This window comes from Dromiciops gliroides, chromosome 2, assembly GCF_019393635.1.
Source record: "Dromiciops gliroides isolate mDroGli1 chromosome 2, mDroGli1.pri, whole genome shotgun sequence".
NCBI lineage: Eukaryota > Metazoa > Chordata > Mammalia > Microbiotheria > Microbiotheriidae > Dromiciops > Dromiciops gliroides.
In genome coordinates, this window is record NC_057862.1 from 576,793,512 (window position 1) to 576,814,130 (window position 20,619).

The following is a 20,619-nucleotide window of genomic DNA, read 5'->3' on the forward strand; positions in this document are numbered from 1 at the left end:
CCATTGCATATAATGATTACTGATGGTGTAAGATAGAGACTGTTTATCATCTTAAGGAAAGTTCCATTTGTTCCTATGCTCTCTAGTGTTTTTAGTAGGAATGGATGCTGTATTTTGTCAAAAGCTCGTTCTGCATCTATTGAGATAATCATTTGATTTTGGTTGGGTTAAGTGACTTGCCCAGGGTCACACAGCTAGTAAGTGTCAAGTGTCTGAGGCTAGATTTGAACTCAGGTCCTCCTGAATCCAGGGCCAGTGCTTTGTCCACTGCGCCATCTAGCTGCTCTCCACCCTTTTCATTTTTGATGCTGATAATTTGGTTTTCATCTTTTTTTTTTAATCAAATTAACCAAAGGTTTATCTATTTTATTTTTTTTCATAGAACCAGCTCTTAGTTTTATCACTTTTATGGTTTCCTTACTTTCAATTTTATAAATCTCTCCTTTAAGTTTCAGAATTTCTAATTTGGTGTTTAATTGGGGATTTTTAATTTGTTCTTTTTCTAGCTTTTTTAGTTGCATGCCCAATTCATTTATCTCCTCTTTCTCTATTTTATTCATGTAAGCTTTTAGAGATATAAAATTTCCCCTTAGAACTGCTTTGGCTGCATCCCATAAGTTTTGGTATGTTGTCTCATTATTGTCATTCTCTTGGATGAAGTTATTGATTGATTCTATAATTTGTTGTTTGACCCACACATTCTTTAGGATGAGATTATTTAGTTTCCAAATAATTTTTGGTCTATCTTTCCATGGCCTTTATTACACAAAATTTTTATTGCATCGTGATTTGAAAAGGATGCATTTACTATTTCTGCCTTTCTTCATTTGACTGTGAGGTTTTTATGCCCTGATACATGATTAAATTTTGTATTCATGCCATGTACCATAGAGAAAAAAGCATATTCTTTTATAATCCCATTCACTTTTCTCCAGAGGTCTATCATTTAATTTTTCTAAGATTCTTTTCATCTCCTTTACTACTTTCTGATTAATTTTGTGGTTAGATGTATCTCATTCTGAGAGGGGCAGGTTGAGGTCCCCCACTAATATAGATTTGCTATCTATTTTTTCCTGTAACTCACTTAACTTCTTTAAGAACTTGAATGTGGTACCACTTGCTGTACCATGTTTAGTACTGATATTAATTCATTGTCTCTGGTACCTTTTTAGCAAGATGTAGTTTCCTTCCTTATCTCTTTTAATTAGGTCAATTTTTGCTTTTGCTTTGTCTGAGATAAGGATTGCTACCCTTTTTTTGGTTTTTTTTTTTTTTTAGTTAAGCTGAAGTGTAATATATTCTTCTCTAGACTTTTACCTTTACTCTGTGTGTATCTTTCTGCTTCAAATGTGTTTCTTGTAAACAACATATAATAGGATTCTTGTTTTTAATCCACTATGCTGTCTGTCATCCCATTCACATTCAGTTATTACTAACTGTATTTCCATGCATCCTATTTTTCCTCTTGTTTGTACATTTCTGTTTCCTCCCCCCCCCCCCCAACTAGTGTTTTGTTTCTGGTCACCTCAGTCTACCCTCCCTTCTATCAGCCCTACCTCCTTTTTGTCTTTTCCCCTTTTCCCTCCTAGTTTTACACTTCTTTCTATCAGCACCCTGCCCTTTTATTTCCCCTTTCCCCTTTTACTTCCCCATAGGGTAAGATAAAATTCTATACCCAACTGAAGTGTGTTATTCCTTTTTTGAGCCAAATCATATGAGTGTAAGCTCAAAAAAATCCTCATCCCTCCCTTATTTCCTTCTATTGTAATAAGTCTTTTGTGCTCCTTCATGATGTGATATACCCCATTTTGCCTTGCCTTTCCTCTTCTGGTATAATCCTTTATGTTACCCTTTAATTTTTTTTTTTAAATATCACCACATCAGAATCAATTTATACCCACACCTTCTGTCTGTGTGTTCTCCTGTCTGCCTTAATAAAGATACAGCTCTCAAGAGTTAAAAGTATATTCTTCCCATTTAGGGATGCAAACATTTTAACCTTATTGAGTAACGTTATTTTCCCCCTTTTTACCTTTTCATGTGTGTCTTGAATCTTGTATTTGTAGACTGCATTTTCTGCTCAGTTTTGGGCATTTCTTTAGGAAAGTTTTAAAGACCCCTATTTCATTGAATGCCCATCTTTTCCTCTAAAAGGTTATGATTAATTTTGCTGTGTAGTGCATTCTTGGTTGTAATCCCAGTTTTTTTGCCCTCTGGAATATCATATTCTAATCCCTCTGATCCTTTGATATTGAAGCTGCCAGGTCCTGTGTAATTCTGATTGTTATTCCTTGATATTTAAATTGTTTCTTTCTGGCTGCTTGCAGTATTTTCTCCTTGATTTGATAATTTTGGAATTTAGCTATGATATTCCTTGGAGTTTTCCTTTTGAGATCTCTTTCAGGAGGTGATCAGTGGATTCTTTCAATGACTACTTTTTCCTCTGGTTGTAAGACATTGGAGCAGTTCTCTTTGATAATGTCATGTAGTATGCTGTTTAGGCTCTCTTTTTCATCATGGTCCTCAGTCCAATTATATGTAGGTTGCCCCTCCTGGATCTATTTTCCAGGTTTTTTTTTTTTGTTTTTTTGTGAGGCATTTGGGGTTAAGTGACTTGCCCAGGGTCACACAGCTAGTAAGTGTTATGTGTCTGAGGCCGGATTTGAACTCAGGTCCTCCTGACTCCAGGGCCGGTGCTCTATCCACCGTGCCACCTAGCTGTCCCTGTTGTTTTTCTAAAGAGATATTTTACATTTTCTTCTACTTGACTTCCTGTTGTCTCATTGAGTCATTAGCTTCCATCTGCCCAATTCCAATGTTGAGGAATTATTGTCCCCAGTCAGCTTTTACACCTCCTTTTTCATTTGGCCAATTGTATTTTTTTTTTTTTTTGCTGGGCAGTGGGGGTTAAGTGACTTGCCCAGGGTCACACAGCTAGTAGGTGTTAAGTGTCTGAGGCCGGATTTGAACTCAGGTCCTCCTGAATCCAGGGCTGGTGCTCTATGCACTGTGTCACCTAGCTGCCCCCAATTGTATTTTTTAATGACTTGTTTTCCTCAGTCAATTTTTGTCCTTTTTCCAAGCTATTGATTCTCTTTTGCATAACTCATTTTTTTTCGCAATTTTTCTTCCACTTCTCCTATTTGGTCTATAAAATCCTTTTTGAGCTCTTCCAAGAAAGCTTTTTGTTCTCCAGACCAATTCTTCTTCCCCTTTAAGGCTTCACATGTAGGTATTTTATCATTGTTGTCCTCCTGAGTTTACGTTTTGATACTCCCTGTCACCATAGTAATTGTCAGCAGTGAGGGTTCTTTTTTGTTTCTTATTCATATTTTAACTTCTTTTGTGCCTTTTAAGGTTCAGTTCTGCTGCTGGCGTACAGCGTGCACTGTCCCAAGCTTCTTTTGCTGGGACCAGGGGTTAGGGGACAGGTGACCAGCTTTCTGCTCTGAGGTGTCAGCAACTTGCAGCTTTCTCACTGCACTAGAGTGACCCAGTATAGTTGGGTCTTTAGGGTAGCCAATAACCCCAACTGGCAGACTGCCTTCTGCGTTGGGGCTGGAGGCTTCACAACTGGTCTGCTGTGCTACTAGCTTGCTGAGCTAGGACCATGGGTCCTCACCTGCTGATCTGTGCTGTGATTAAGAGCCTTTTGCTGGCTTGCTCATACACTGGCTGCATTGAACTGTGCTACTCCCTTTTACTGAGATGAAACAGACCTTTCCTGAAGATCTTCTATGTTATCTTAACCATTTTTTTTTTGCAGGTTTTACAGCTCCAGAATCAGTTGAGAGGCTTCATTTAACGTTTCTCAGGGCAATTTGGGAGAGCTCAGGTTCCACTCCACCATCTTGGCTCTGCCTCCAGAACTAGATGGCCAGTAAGGTTATGCTTAAGATTCTGCAAGCTAGGCTTAAGGAATATGGGAACTGAGAATTACCATAAGACCAGGCAGGTTTTCAAAGAGTCAAAGAACTAGAAACCAAATTACCACCCTTTGCTGGATTACAGAGAAGTCAAGTAAGTTCCAGAAAAAACATCTATTTCTGCTTCATTGACTATGCCAAAACCTTTGTGTGAATCACAACAAAATGTGGCAAGTCTTCAAAGAAATGGGAATATAAGATCATCTTGCTTGTCTTCTGAGGAATCTGTGTGGATCAAGAAGGAACAGTTAGAACCAAACCTGCAACAGCTGGTTGGTTTAAGATTGGAAAAGGAGTATAACACAGCTGTGTATTGTCACCTTATTTTTTTAACTTATATGCAGATAGCTCATGCAGAATACCAGGCTGGATGAATCAAAAGCTGGAATCAAGGTTGCCAAAAGAAATATAAACAATCTCAGATATGCAGATGATACCATTCTGATAGCAGAAAGTAAAGAAGAATTAAGAAACCTTTTGATAAGAGTGAAAGAAGAGAGTGTATAAGCTGGCTTGAAGCTTAACATTAAAAAAAAAATCTCCCAAAACCAAAACTAAGATTTTTTGGCATCACTTCCTGCAAATAGAGGGAGAAGAAATGGAAGCAGTGTCAGATTTTTTATTCTTGTGCTCAAAGACTTTTGAAGATAGCAACTGCAGCTGTGAAATTAAAAAAAAAAAGCTTGCTCCTTGAAAGGATAGCTATGGGAAATCTGGACAGCATACTAAAAATCAGAGATAGCACCTTGCTCTCAAATATCCATGTAGTCAAAGCCATGGCTTTTCCAGTAGTAACACACAGCTATGATAGTTGGACTATCATGAAAGTTGAGTTCTATAGAATCAATATTTTTGAATTGTGTTCCTGGAGAAGACTTCTTAGAGTCCCTTGGACAACAAAGGAAATCAAATCAGCCAATACTTAAAGATAGTAATTCAGACTACTCATTGGAAGGACAAATGCTAAAGCTGAAGCTTAAATACTTTGATTACACAATGAGAAGATGGAGCTCATTGGAAAAGACCTTGATGTTGGGAAACATTGAACCCAAAAGGAAAAGGGGACCGTAGAAGATTAATGGTGTCATGGAAGCAACAAACATGAGCTGGGACAGACTTCGACAGCGGTGGATAGAAAGACCTGGTGCATGGGGTCACAAAGAGTTAGACATGACTGAACAACAACATATTTCCCTATGTATTCTTTCTTTTCCCTAGCAAAAAGGCATCATATAATAAAGAATTTTAAAAGGAAGATTTAGCAGAACTAACATCATAAAAGTCATATTTCAAACATCAGTGACCAAGTACAACAGTGATTATATCTGTTAATTCTTTTGATATTTGAAAATGTAGTTAGGCTAGTCTTGTTAACTTGAATTCATGTAATACATAGGCGGAACATGGTAAGGTATCAGGAGGCAGTGCATTGAGGATCTTCCCAAAAACATCTCCAAACATGTCTAGAAAACACCAGACCAGATCCTGATAGGGAAATCCAAGAAAAGGTTAGAGTGAGTCATTTTTCTAGCCCAGATTGGCATAGCAAGACTGACAGGTCTGCACATACTGGGGCAGGGACTGGCACAGAGCACTCCATGCTTGAAAGCATACCATTGTACTAAGAGAGACTGAACTGGGACAAGAAGAGTCACAGATTCATATTGGGGTACCCCCAAACTCATGCCAGGGTACCATAACGGACAGATGTGAACTGGTAGCGTTGTTGCCCCTATGCAGTTCCAGATCACACATCCTGAGCAAATTGACGAGGAGACCTATGTCCATATATGTGCATTTTTACCCTACCCCCCACCCCCTCCACACACATACTTGTAAGTCTCTGAACCTTGGTGGTATACTGAGAGAGGAACAAGTTCTGAAGAAAACAGTGTAGTTCAGCTCTCATGAGCAAAGTGGAGTATCATTTCCAGCCTCCATTCTAGTCTGAAGTCTGCAAAGGAATAACCAGAACAGGAATCTGAGATCTAAGGGGAACCTGTAGTTCTGTAACTGAACCTGAAGATCTTTCCAGCTGTCTGATAATGGTTGTGTTGAGCAGGAGGCTATTGTTGCTCAATTTCAGACCTTGCAGACTAAAGAGGCAGCAATTAGATTCTGCCCTGGATCAGACCACTGTGGGATCACTGAAAGATTGCCGTAACCACACAATACTCAGGCCTTCAAAATAGCAGCAATGGTACCAAAACAGACCTTCCCTATGGAAATGCACAGATCCTGGCCCTCTCATTAAGTACAAAGTTAGGAAGTAGGCCAAAAAAAATGAGCAAATACAAATAAAACCCCATCATAAAAACCTCTTATAACAGGAATGCTCAAGACACAAACCCAGAAGAGAAGAGAATGATTTGCAAACATCTACAAGTAAAGTTTTAAAGAAAAACACAATTTGGGCACGAACTCAACTAGAATTCCTGGAATAGATGAAACTGTTAAAACTTTTGTCAGTGAAATCAGAAAGCATATATTTATTATATGGATATATGGAAATTAATGTGATGGAAGAGATGATTTATTACAGATGTTAGTGAGTTCCTAGTGTATCTACAATCAATCTCTTTAAATTACTCTCAATTTTCTTTTCAGAATTATTTCTGTCTTCAGAATTTCCTTCTTAGTATCTTCCAATTCCTCTAGAGCTGACCCCTACTGAATTTCAGTCCATGAAATCCTAACTGTCCTCTTTCTGAACCTTTTTGAAATCTTTTCTCCTCAAATCTCAAGGATATGTGTTAGAATGCCTGGGTTTCTTCTCCTTTATCACAGTCTCTTAAGAGGGAGGGACCTTTTATGTTCTCCCGGGGTTCCTATCATTTATACTTCAACAACTAGTGCCTTGATGTAGTAAAATTACATCTGGTTATTATTTCCTCTCATTCATTCTACTACTTTTTGAATGATATCATTATTTAGGCAAATCAAATTATTACCTGTACTGTTTTTTGGCAAAATAATTCTATTAAATATCTAGGTAACTTAAAATTTTCCTTACTGCTAGAACCATGCTTTTGGTTTGTTTACTGAACTCATTTTTCTCTGTCTAGATCCAGCATATCCTAGTGTCTGTATAGCTTCAACTTTTTGTTAATTTATCCATTTAATTGCTTGCTCAGTTTTCCTAATGTCTAGCATTTGTTAAATGGCTAGCTAACATTACATACAGAATTTGCCCTCATAACTTTAGATTAAAGTGAGCCAAACAGTAAATGTTTCTTTTTTAATTACTTTTGCCTTCTCTGAGCTTAATTATCATACCTTTCATTCAGAGAGTTTAATTATATACATATGTTCATATCACGAAAATGTTATATTAGTGTGTAATACAATTTTGTGGTTATATCCTTATCTTCTGAATTACATTTCTGAAAGATCTAATGTTATAAACCATTTCACAGATTAGACCGATGCTCATTAAATACTATCTTGAACTAATATTTGTAATCAAGGGACATGGTCTGTGATTCTGGTTTTTGCCATAGTTTTTGTTAACATTATTTATGGATTGTATGATTTATTTGCGCTCACCCTTAAATTTATTGTTTTAAATGTTATGCATTGGATTATGCTTAATTTTGCAAATATCTATAACTATTCTTTTTCTGATTTTTCTATTTCATCTCTTAATCATAAAGCATTATTGAATAGGTTCAGACTTTTAGAACATAACTGTAATTTTTCTTATATTTTCCAGCTATCTCATGTAACTGCGCTAAAATCAAAAGAGCACTTAAATGGTATGTAGCAGCATCGAAAAATGGTTTATTTAAAATTAACATTTATGTTTTATTTCCTTATTCCCGGTTTGAATTAGTATATTCTAAACTTGGTTTTTAAAGATGGAATTTCTATTCTCTTTATGTAAACCAGTATGTTACTAGCAAGCACAGACATACATTTAATGAGGACAAAGATTAACTGTTTCACAGAATCATAGAATATAGAATTTTGCAGCACTGCTCTCTTCTGGTTCTCCTGCTACCTATCTGACTGCTTCTCAATCTCCTTTGCTGGATTGTCATTCAGGTTATATCCATTACCCATGGGTATCCCACAGGGCTGTGCAGCCTCTTTTCTTCTCCCTCTATACTACTTTGCTTGGTAATCTCATCAGTTCCCATGGATTCAATGATCATCTCTATGCTGATGATTTTCAAATCTTCTTATCCAACTCTAATCTCTTTGCTGATCTCCAGTCTCACATCTTCAACTGCTTAATGGATATCTCAAACTAATATCCCACACAGCTCTTAAATTCAACATGACCAAAACTGAACTCATTATCAGCACACTTGCAGGCCCCGGCCCCCCCCCCCCCCCCCATTGCTGTTGAGAGTACTGTCATCAGCTTTAGAACCTTGACTTCTCACTCTCTTTCATCACCCTCCCTCACATCTAATCAGTTGCCACAGCCTGTGAGTTTTACCTTTGTAACATCTCTCATAAAAACCTCCTTCTCTCCTTTGGCTCTGTCATCAACCTGGAGCAGGCCTTTATCACCTCACAGTTATAGTATTTCTGTAGCCTGCTGGTTGATCTACCTGCTGCTAGTTTTTCCTGAGTGGATTTTTTTCTTTCACTTAGCTGTCAAAATTATCTTCCCAAAGTTCCAGTTTGATCATATCACCCCTTCTCAGTAAACTTCAGTGGCTCCCTATCACCTTTAGGGTGTGAAATATAAAATCCTTGATTTGGCATTCAGAACCTTCATACCTATCCCATACTGCACCCCCCTGCTTCCAAAAGTACCTTTTAATTTTCTCATGCTTTGTTCTTCCCTGCCCCATACTCTGTGATACTGTGGCACTGGCCTCTTTGATGTTCCTTAAACCAGCCATTTTATCTTCTGACTCCAGACCTTTTTCACTGGACTATCTTTAAGCCTGAAATACTCTCCTTCCTTAACTCCATCTCCTGGCTTCCTTTGATTTCCTTTAAATCCCAGCCAAATTCAGGCCACCTATAGAAGGCCTTTTGCTAATCCCCCTTATTTCTATTGCTTTCCTACTGTTAATTGTTTCCAATTTATCTTCTATATAGCTTGTTTGTATCTATCTGTTTATATGTTGAATTCCCTGGTAGGCCATAGGTTCATCAAGAGCAGGGACTGTCCTTTAACTTTCTTCATATCCCAGATAGTTTTCACATTGCTTGACATTTAAATGCTTATTGACTGTTTCCACTTAAAAATATATTAAACTACTGAATTTCTGCTGAAAATAACCATAAAAGTTATGCTATAGAAAATAGCATTGAATTTGAAATTGAATACAAATAGTCATTGAGTCTTAATATTAGTCCTGGTGTAAGTGATCTTCTATATAAACTTCCTTGATATGAGAGGAAACTAAGATTCAAATGTCTTGGCTTTTGTAACAATTGGAATGATGCCATCTGCTGGAGACTTACTGTAGAAAAGCTCCGCCATGAGGTGAAGGTCTCTGAGGGCAAGACCATGCGTCTTTTCTTTGGTGTCAGGAAGTGACATTTGCTTGTGGGAGGAAGAAAGGGGAGCCTGGCACTCTGACTCGAGCTTTTTTGTGTGGACTCTGGTGGAGAAGGGAGCTAGACATGTACTCTCCCTTTAATAGATGAATGTAGGCCTTTCTCTCTCTCTTTACCAGATTCTTATTCTCCTTAATAAATGCTTAAAAGTCTAACTCTTGCTAAAGCTTATAATTTATTGGAGATCACTCATTAGATACTTTAGACAGACTAGCTAGAATTTTAGCCCTTACACTTTGTTCCTAGCCTGAAGCTATATGGTTAGTGGTAGAGATTGGACTGGAATCTAGGTTTCATCACTCTCAGGCCAGTATTCTTTTCTTATGACATTGTATTGCCTTTTGATTATACAATTGGATATTTGTCAGGTATTAGAATCTTTTTCATAAGTATTTTAGAAAATAAGGCCTAGGGGTAGGTGGATATATGTGGTTTTTAAAGATCCTTGAGTAAATATACTTGTGAATGAAATTTATTGTTATCTTATGAGTATGAAAAAAAGGACTCTGATGTGAGGTTTTTTTTATTCATTGATGGATTTATAAATTTAACTTTCAGCATCTCTAGCCAAGGAAGAAAATTATATCTCAGAAAATCAACCATTCCCTTCTCTCCAGATGGTAAGTACTTTGCAAAGCCTATATTTATAAAATTTTATGTTGAATAATTCTTTAGTTGGTATAAAAAACCTTTTATACTATTATATTTTATTTTACTTTAAAATATATGTTTCTAATTCTATATTAATCATATTGAAGTAAGTAAATTTAAGTATTAAGCAAGTTCTTGAGAGGAGGGATCTTGTTTAATTTTATAATTTCCAATTTGTAGTGCTCAGTCCACTGTAGCTACTTTAGAAATAGTTATTGAATTATTGTTAAAAATAGGTTGATTAGGTTTTTTAATGTGTCATTTAATAGCTGAGAAGCAGCTTTGATATTCAGCTGAAATCTATATTCTCTCTGTACATGAGTCACAGATCTGTTTATCTAGACCCAGTCCTCATGACTACCAACTACTGACTCTTCGATAACTCAAACTCAACATGTCTAAAACAAAATTTATTATCATTATCCATTAGACTGTGTGCTCCTTGACAGGGGCTGTCTTTTGTTTTTCTGTGTATGCCTAGTGCTTAGCACAGTTCCAGGGCATAGTAAGTGAATTCTCTTTTCTCCTAAATCTTCCCATCTTCTCAACTCCCTTGCCTTCTGTCCCTCCTCACTTCAATCCATCCTCCACTTAGCTGCTAGTGATTTTTCAAAAACATAAGTTGGACCCCCATGCTACTTCCAGTAAATTCAAATTCCTATGTGCTTCAGGATCAAATATAAATTCCTCTCTTTAACTTTTAAAGCTCTTCACAATCTGGACCCTTCTTAACTTTCTAGGTTTCTCGTACTTTACTTCCCTTCATGCATTCTACAACCCAGTTTTATTGGCTTACTTAATGTCCCTTATGAATAATACTCTGTCACCTCTCACTATGTTTTTTTTCACTGGAAATCTCCCATGTCTGTAATGCTTTCATTCCTTACCTTCTGCCTTTTAGTTTCCTAGCTTCTTTCAAGGCTCAGATCAAATCCCAACATTTGCAGGAGGCCTTTCCTAGTTCTTTTTAGGTACCTAATGTTGGTTATTTGCATGGTATCTCCCCCATTAGAATGTTAATTTCTTGATGGCAGAGAATTTTTGCATTTCTTTGTAAAGACCTGCACTTTTAGCATACTGTATAGCACATATTAAGTGCTTACTAAATTATTTTTGACTGACTGGATCTGTTTCAAACATGTGCCATTACTTAAGAATTGTCATTCTTATAACTCGATTAATTTTTGAGTTATCTTCATACATACATATATATATATGTTTATGTTTGTATACATACACATATTCACTATATCCTCATGGATTAAATAAGATGGCTTGCAAAATGCTTTGAACAACTCTAATTCTTCTTCAACGTGACAGCCCTTTAATGTTTTAGCTTTTATATCAACCCAAGTCTTCTTAGGGTAAACATTTTAGGCAGTGTAGCCTCATATGGCATGTTTCCAAGGTTCTTTGCCTTCCCGGTTGCCCAATGTAGAAAATACATATGGGGATACTGGTTTTCTCTTTTGAAAACTTAACAAATTTAATCAGCAAATTCTATTTAATTTATATTCTCTTTCTATATATGCATATACATATATGTGTATACATATAGACATGCATATAAGCAAAGAAACTTGGAATACTGATTATTAACAGTGCTAAGGCAGAGTTTTTGTATTAAAATTTTTTATTGTAATAAGAAAGAATGGTTGCTGGGTAAATGAAGTAAATTCACAATAAGGCTTAGGGGTTGGCATAGAGGTATATAATTGTATTAGTGGGTACAATTTTCCTGAGTTATTAGAGGGAAAATAACAAGGCAGGTATGAACAGTTGTGGTTTCTGTTAACTGAGCTTGGTATATTTAAATTAAAAAATGGTAGTGAATATTTTTTGTGGAGTACTCTTATTGGTCTTGATGCCACTTTTTAAATATTTGTGCCTCATTCAGTTTAGTAAAGCAAATATTTTAAGAACCTCTTAAGTGTAAGGTATTGTGCTGGAGGTTCATGATATTAACAATAATAGCTAAGATTTATGTCACAGGGGAAATTGGTGGTGGTGGGAGTCTTTAGGTATTCCTCTTTAAAGAATTATACCCTCTTGCACACAAATCCAATTAGAATAAAATAATCATTTATTTAGGTGCTAGAGAAGGGAACCTAGAGAGAAGTCAGAGACCGCCTCAGGGAAAGATGGTTCAGAGACATGATTCTCTGAGATACTTATCTTCTCGAACAAGAGAAAGGCAAAAGCTTTTAGAGATAGTAGATGGGGTGACCACCTGACAATGGGAAGTTCCCTTTAGGGGTAGGGGAAGGCTTGAATGAGAGGTGGTGGTCCATGGGTTCATCTTTCTTACTTCTCAAGGTGTGTTTATCCTTTAGTAGGCCAGTTTAAACTTTAATTGTCCCAAATCCATAATAATTTATATAATTTATATAATGCTTTAAGGCGTATAAAGTGCTGTGAGATTTAAAATTGGATACTAGAGCATTAACCTCCCCTTTTAACTGTTTCCCTTATTTATCTCCCAGATTAGTAAATGGAAGAAGCTTCTGATCTCTAGTTAGAGCTTTTATTGTTTGGAAATTACAAGGTGATGTTGATTAGAGGGATAGGAAGGTAGAAATACAAAACAAATAGTCTTAAGTCTAAGCTTAGTCTATATTCCGTATAAAACTCATCAAAAGTCCAAGGCCACCTTTGGGGGGAGAGCCGAGTTAAGCACGTGCTGTTACGGCGAGCTGAGCCGAGTCAAGTCGAACCTCAGTCAGCCTCTGTCTGTGCAGCGCAGCCAGTGAACAAGGAGAGCCAAAAAGAGAGCCTACTTCCGTTCTCTCCTTGCCTTTTAAGCTCACACCCCAGAAGTGGAGTGTTTAGTAGCCAGACTGGCATGCATAGCCCATGCACGGCCGTTGGTCTCCTCCCCGAAAGGGTAGTCCTTCAAAAACTGGCATCTCTCCATTATCGCTAACTGACTATTAAAAACTTTTTACCACATTCCCCCCTTTGATTCATCAAGAAATGAAATGTTTCCTTGACGGAACAGTAAAAAGTAACAGAATATAATAACTATTGCTAACTAATAATATGTGAACAACAATATAGAAAAGGAAGAGAGGAAAGTTTTGTCCAGAGGGGCAGGTTTTTTTTTGTCCTCATGAACCGATGCTTTGACATTGGTCTTGCAAAGGGAGAGCCTCTACAGAGAGTACATGTTACAGATGGTGTATATTATAACAGAAAGGAGATAGTAAAAACTAACAAAACAAAACTGTTCATATAAAGTCTCTGAGTTCTCTTGTCTTCTTGAAGTGGTAAGATGTCATCAGGAGGAAACTGGATTCTGGTCTGGAAAACTGGATTCTGGACTCTGGTCTGGAAAGCTGGATTCTCTTCTTTAACTGTTTGAACTGCTGCATTTTTACTAAACCTTAGCATCATTACATTCCCTCCTTTATATCCTTAGACTTCTAATAGAGGGTTGAGGTAGTTATGCAATCAGTAACACTTTTTACCACCATGTGTCTGGATCAAAGCCAAATTTAGTATGTGTTCATGACACCTGAAAATGTTATGGAAAGGTTATCATACCATATCTCATGGTTTCTAGACAGCCAGTGATTATGCTAGGCCACAGGTGAGTTCAACTGAGTGAGACAAAAAGAAAAATAAGTTAAGTTAGGTTAAATTAGGAGGGAGAGAGGATGAATACTGGACTTTGCCTAGTAATTGTGCTCTACGTAGTCACCATCATAAGCAAAACATGGACTTACGTATACCTGTCTCTCCTTTTGTTGCACATATATTCTCTCCAGGGCCTGCATCAGAGTTCACAGCAAGTTAGTCTCTGAAATGATAAGTTTCTATACTTCCAAAATCTCATATTAATTTCACCAAAGACAGTATGATGGTAAAAATGCATGCTATGCTGCATAACTGAGAATATATTGGTGATATATACAATAATTCCAAACCATACCCAGAGTATAATGACATATAAATAATAAACGAATGTAAATAGCTGATTATATTAAACATTATTACATAATCTTCTTTTAGACATTATTACATAATCTTCTAGCAAGTAAACCACATCATCTTATACATGAATTCTCTAGTATAACAGTAGCAGATACTTAAAGTGGTGATCAGTTTATCAAAAAGAAACGACTTCAATTAGCAAGATTCAATATTCAATGTTTTCAGTGAGGTATCAAACAATAGGGTTCAATAACCCTCTTTAGTTGAACAGAATACCAGAAAAGAGAAGAAAAAAAAACTCATTAGAACTCATGGTTCTCTCAAAAAGAAAGAGTAAAAAAAAAGAATTCTGGTAGCTTCTGAGGCTGATGGCCTCACCCACAGCATATACTTAAAATGTCTTTGAAAAGTTTGAAAAGCAAAAGCAACAAAAAGTTTGAAAAGCAAAAGAAACAAAAGTAAAAAAAAAAAAAAGCAAAACCAAAACCAAAAATAAAAAGCAAAAGATTCGCTAAGCACCCTTTTGTGGTCTTAAAGAACTTAAAGGTGTGGTGAATTCCAGGTCTTTTCAGTGCCTTTCAAAAGTCAAAACAAAAAAACAAAAACAAAAACAAAAAGGATTAAAAAAAAATAGGTATAGGGTAGGGAAAGTGTGGGGGAAATTGAGGTGGGCCAGAAAACTAGGCCATATGCTTCAGTGCTTTGCCTGTAGAAGGAAATGCTTGTTAAATTTTAAGGTATTTAAGCTGCTAGAATTTGGGGTATGCCGCATTGTTTTAACTGGTTTCCCAATTCTCTGCATGCCAAAGTGGCAGGGATTTCTGAATTGTCATTGATCTTTCTAATGCTGTCATAATGTTCTTTATGGTAGAAAATGTGGAGTTCTCTAGCATCAGTTTTGTCTGTGCCACTGATTTTCAATAAAGGCTGATTTAACTGATGAACTACCACATTCAGCTGATGCTGTCTAGCAAACGCTACGATTATATCATTTCTTCCCCACTTTCCAAATTTCTTTAATTCGTCAACATATTCTTCAAAAGGGGAGTCATTTATTCTAAAAGACTCAAACTCTTGTCTATGGTTAATCATATAAGCAGCAGCTTCTTATCTGTGTCTGAGATGATTTCTACAGTGACCTTCTAACTGGTCTGCTAAGGCCCTAAAACGGCAATTTCTGTCTCCTCATACTTTACGAAGACTGAGTCCCAAAGCATTTAACTGATCAGTGGGACTATCAAATGTGAACTGCCTATTTCGTCTGGACTCTCTTTGCTCTTTAACAGTTGCTATCATTAGGGTTTTTTGCTCTTTAGCGTCTACCTCAGGTCTATCTGAAATCTCTTCACCTATGAATGGTGCAGGCTTTACGTGAGAGCAATGAATCCATGAGTCTTTTTCACCAATTTTAATGACTGTAGGAGTTGTCGATAATACCTGAAAAGGTCCTTCCCAGGCAGGTTGGGTTCCACTGGTTCTCTGAAAATTCTTTACATATATCTTATCTCCTGGGTTGAGACTGTGCAATGAAAAGTCTAATGGGCCTGCCTGGACCACAGCTCCTGCCTCATGGAGTTCATGTAGCCTAGTCTGTAATTCCTGTATATAGGAGGCAACAGAAGTATCACCTCCCACCAGTGATGTATAAACTGGGGGAAAAGTTTTAGCTTGGATAGGAGGGTGACCAAAAAGCATTTCATAAGGAGATATATGAAGTTCTCCTCTTGGTCTACTGCGTAGATAGAATAATACCAATGGTAGAACATCAGGCCATTTCAAATGGGTTTCAGTACATAATTTGTCAATCATACTCTTAAGCTCTTTATTCATACGTTCAACTTGGCCTGAACTTTGTGGATGGTAGGGTGTGTGGAATTTTGGAGTTACTCCCAAGAAAGAGTAGATTTGGGATAAAATTGAATCAGTGAAATGTGTGCCTTTGTCAGAATCAATGCGGGCTGGTGGGCCAAAACGAGGTACTATCTCTCTCTCTCTTTTTTTTTTTTTTTAAAGTGAGGCAATTGGGGTTAAGTAACTTGCCCAGGGTCACACAGCTAGGAAGTGTTAAGTGTCTGAGGCCAGATTTGAACTCAGGTACTCCTGACTCCAGGGCCGGTGCTCTAACCACTGTGCCACCTAGCTGCCCCGGTACCATCTCTTTAAGAAGAATTTTGGCAACAAAGGCAGCTGTGGCTCGGGGGGCTGGGAAATGCCTCTACCCACCGAGTGAGTTGATCAACTATAACAAGGCAAAATTTATAATGTCCTGCTTTTGGCATAGTAATATAATCAATTTGTAAGTGCTTAAAAGGTGTGTATGCTAGAGGACGCCCTCCATAAGCTTTGGCTTTAAAAGCATACTGATTATAAGATTGACATGTGGAGCAGCCTGAGCAGATTCGAGATGCTGTGTTAGTCACACCTGGTGCTATCCAGGTTCTCTTAATAGAGTCTACAATGCCTTGTGTACCAAAATGGCCTTTTCTGTGAACAGAGAGGCATACCTGGTGGTAGAATTTCCAGGGAAGAAATGGCTTACCTTTTGGAGACACTCAGACGCTGTTGATCTGTTTCACCTTAAATTTCTTTTTCCACTTTTCTACTTCAGAATCATCATAGGTTAGGTTGGAAGGAATATCCTCAGAAGGTGAAAGGTTAAATACATGTTCAGGAGCTTCTAATGCAGCAAGTTTGGCTGCAGAATCAGTTTGTGCATTCCCCTTTGAAACAGGATCACTATTCTTGCACAAAACGATAAACAGGTTTACCATCTGGCCCAGGCTTGGGTTTTTTAACTGGCAAAATGGGAGTATTGCATGGAGAGTGATGACATGGAATAATAATACCCTGGGTTTTCAAAGCCTCGATTATAGGGGTGATCCCTTCTATTGCTTCCCTAGACAATGGATACTGTGGAATGGAGGGGGGTGGTCCCCCCTTAGCTTTAAACGTAACAGGCATGGCAGAATTAAGGAGCCCCACCTCATTAGGGGATGAGGCCCATAAAGACTCAGGAATGTCAGAGGGGATTTTGGATACCTCCCCTACTGTTCCTTGAGCTTCTGTAAGTAAAATTGGTAATAAATGAACAGTATCCTCTGGCAATTGTAGGGAGATAGCCCCATCTGGAGCACAAGATATGGTTGCTCTAAGCTTGCAAAGGAAATCATGACCTAATAAATTTACAGGGGCATCAGGCATGAGTAAGAATGAATGTTCCACTGTTAAGTGTCCCATAGATACCACGCGAGGGTTCAATTTTGCCACTCTCTGGCTTTTTCCTGAGACTCCTACTACATTCAAAAATCCTACAGGTCTGCACCCAGCGTCTGGTTTGCTTACTAATACTGATTTAGAGGCTCCTGTGTCTAGCAGAAAATCATAATAAGTCTCCCCCACTTTTAGGGTGACATGTGGTTCTTTACTCTGGGGAGGTGAATGGACTGGTAGAAGGGCATTCAAAAAATCTGGATCTGGGAATATATGGCTTTCATTATCTATGTTCCATTCCTCCCCAAGACACCGTCATTCCTGTGCCCTCCTCTGAGAGGGACCTTGGTTACCATTATTCTGGTACTGCCTTTCTGTATTCCTCTGAAAAGATCTATTTCTGTTTTGATTTCACCTGTAATTAGAATTAGAATTTCTTCTCCAAGTTCTACATTCCCTCAATTCATGTCCCTCCTTACGACAGTAACAACACACCTTAGTGTCCTTGTTCTGGTATTCACATGGCTGACTAGGAATTGCTGGTGCCAGAATACTCTGTTCAGGGCAATCTGGACTTTCCTCAAGTGAGCCAAAGACATAATTTGCATGGTCCTTAATTCTATCAGTTGTTAAGCTCCTCCAATCTGGACATTGAGTCAGAAAATATTTGCATACTTCTGGCAGTGAATTACAAATAAACATGTTGAGAATAATATAAGAATCTTTTAAATCAATTGGATCCAATCTGGTATATTGCCTGGCGGTCTCACTAAGCCTATCGTAAAATCTGCTTGGTCTTTCATTAGCCTCCTGAAATGTGCTCATAAATTTCGTCCAGTTTTTGGGTTTTTTAGAGCATAATTCCATTCCCTTCAGAAGTGTTTCCCTAGCGTCTTTTAATCTTTGGAATTCCCTGTCGTTATTATAATTCCACTCTGGATCCTTTAGAGGCCATTCCACATCGGCCTTACCCTTCGCAACAAGGGCATTTCCTGCTGAGATAATATCTGTAATCTCAGTTGGGGACAGTAAAGTTTCCATAAGGCAAGTAACATCAGCCCAATTGGGTTGATATATATTAAATATAGTCCTTAACTGTGAAACTACAATGTTTGGATGTTTCTCAAAACTAGGGAAGATTGCTTTCCATGAGCTCAAGTCAATTGGTGTAAAGGGGTTATATTTTCTAACCTGAATTGGCACTCCCTTTTTATTATGTTCTATAGCTTCCTGCAAGGGAAGTAGTTTCTGCTGATCTGATTCTAAAGACTGGCCAATACCTGTTTCTGAAGCTGGGTTACCTCCAGTAAGGGGAGCCATTTTAGCGTCTCTCTCCCCACGTGGTTCCTTCCACTTCACAACCATGATAATACCCATAATAAGAGTTATAATCATGCTAACTATCATGAGTATGGTATTAAAATTTATTTCAACTGCAGGCATAAAATTCCTACTAATATTAAACACATTTTCAGTGGAGACAGTTACACTCATACCATTATACCAAAAAGATTTTGCTATGTGAGTGAGGAGGAGACCAATAACACAATGAAGGAATACCGAGTAAACTAGATGTCTAAGTTTGGACAGTATGGTTCCCCAACACGCTCCAATGCAAAAAAACCAAAAAAACCAAAGGGAAAACGATATATTCAATCATATTTTAAACTGGGCTGGCTTTGAGATACCTATCTCCTCAAATGAGAGAAAGGCAAAAGCTTTTAGAGATAGTAGATGGGGTGACCACCTGACAATGGGAAGTTCACTTTAGGGGTAGGGGAAGGCTTGAATGAGAGGTGGTGGTCCATGGGTTCATCTTTCTTACTTCTCAAGGTGTGTTTATCCTTTAGTAGGCCAGTTGAAACTTTAATTGTCCCAAGTTCCTTGATTTGTCCCAACTCCATAACAATTTATATAATTTATATAATGCTTTAAGGTGTATAAAGTGCCTTTCATGAACTAGACCTTGCCCTCTAGGAGCTTACAATTGACAGAGGGTGATGTAACAGAGGCAGCTGAGAGTAGTGCAATGGATAGAATGGATAGAACACTGATCCTGGAGTCAGGAAGTCCTGATTTCAAATCCAGCCTGAGACACTTACTAACTATATGATCTTTGGCAAGTCACTTAAATGTCTATTTACCTCGGTTTCCTTTACTATAAAATGAGGATAATAATAGCACCTATACTTCCCAGGGTTGTTGTGGGGATCAAATTAGTTAGTATTTGTAATATGTGCCTGGCACATACAAGGTGCTTAACAAATGTTTATTCCTCCTCCCCACCTTCCCTCTCTCTCTAATGTACATGAGATAAATACATATAAAGTATTTTCAAGAGGAGAGAGAACTAACAGCTGGGATGGTAGGAAAGAATCACATTAAACAGAAGTTATATCTGAGCTGCATTTGAATGAAGCTAAGATTCTAAGAGATGGAGGTGAGTAGAGAATCTAAAGCTCTGCATAGTCCTTGCTCCTCTGTTGAGACATAAGAGGAAGAAGGTTGCATAGAAAGTATAAGTAGACTGAATAGATGTGAAGGATATGGAGAGTCAGGCCCAGTTCATGTTAGAATGTGAATAATTTATAATTAACCTGCTAAGCAAAGTTATAACTTTCCCCATTAGCACTTAGTAGCTTCTGAGTGGGAGCAGAGAAGGTTAAATGGGTGTTGAGAATAACTCAGGATTTGAATTGGGTTTATTGGCTTGTGCTGGTCAGAATAATTGATCTGTTATCAGCCTGTTAGACAGCCAGGTAGCATAGTAGTAGAGCATGGAACCTGGAGTCGGGAAGATCTGAGATCAAAACCAGCGTTAGACACCTACAAATAGGGTGACAGTGGGCAAGTCGCTTAACCTCTCTCTTCCTCAGTTTCATCATCTGTAAAATGGAAATCATAGTACCTATATCCTAGGATTGTTGTGAACGTAAATGAGTTATTTATAAAGTTCTTTGCAAGCCTTAAAGGCCTTTTTAAATGTTGGCCTCTATATATAAACCCAATAAAAATTGTAATTGCTGAAGCACAAAACTTAAAATAATGCTTTCTGTTTCTTTCTATTCTTTCTATCAGAATGCTTTTGGTAATACTTATTTTCCTCTTCTTCCTTTATCCTGTACTCCCTTGTTAAAAAAAAATATATATCCTTTTAGGTATTAGAGGCTGTGTCAGAAGATGTTGGGTTTAACATTGAAGTAAAATGGATTTGCCAGCAAAGGGTAAGTAATTTCATACCTTGTGTAGTCTTTTGGTTATATTTGCGAAGTTTTTTTAAAAAAAATTTTTAAAAATTTATTTTTATTTTATTTTAATTTTTTGCAAAGTTTTAAATGAGTAATTGTACAAGTGGATTTAAAATTTAATTTTAGCA

General features: G+C 37.5%; 1 protein-coding gene across 2 annotated transcripts in view; it reads left to right on the forward strand.

Moving 5' to 3' along the window:
* The window catches only part of GPCPD1 (glycerophosphocholine phosphodiesterase 1), an 85,277-nt gene that overhangs the window by 53,293 nt on the left and 11,365 nt on the right, over positions 1-20,619 (forward strand). For both annotated transcript variants that reach the window (XM_043981327.1, XM_043981328.1), the window contains exons 14-16: positions 7,639-7,681; positions 10,008-10,069; positions 20,402-20,467. In XM_043981327.1, the coding sequence (XP_043837262.1) occupies positions 7,639-7,681; positions 10,008-10,069; positions 20,402-20,467 (171 nt within the window). The remainder of the gene's footprint in view (positions 1-7,638; positions 7,682-10,007; positions 10,070-20,401; positions 20,468-20,619) is intronic.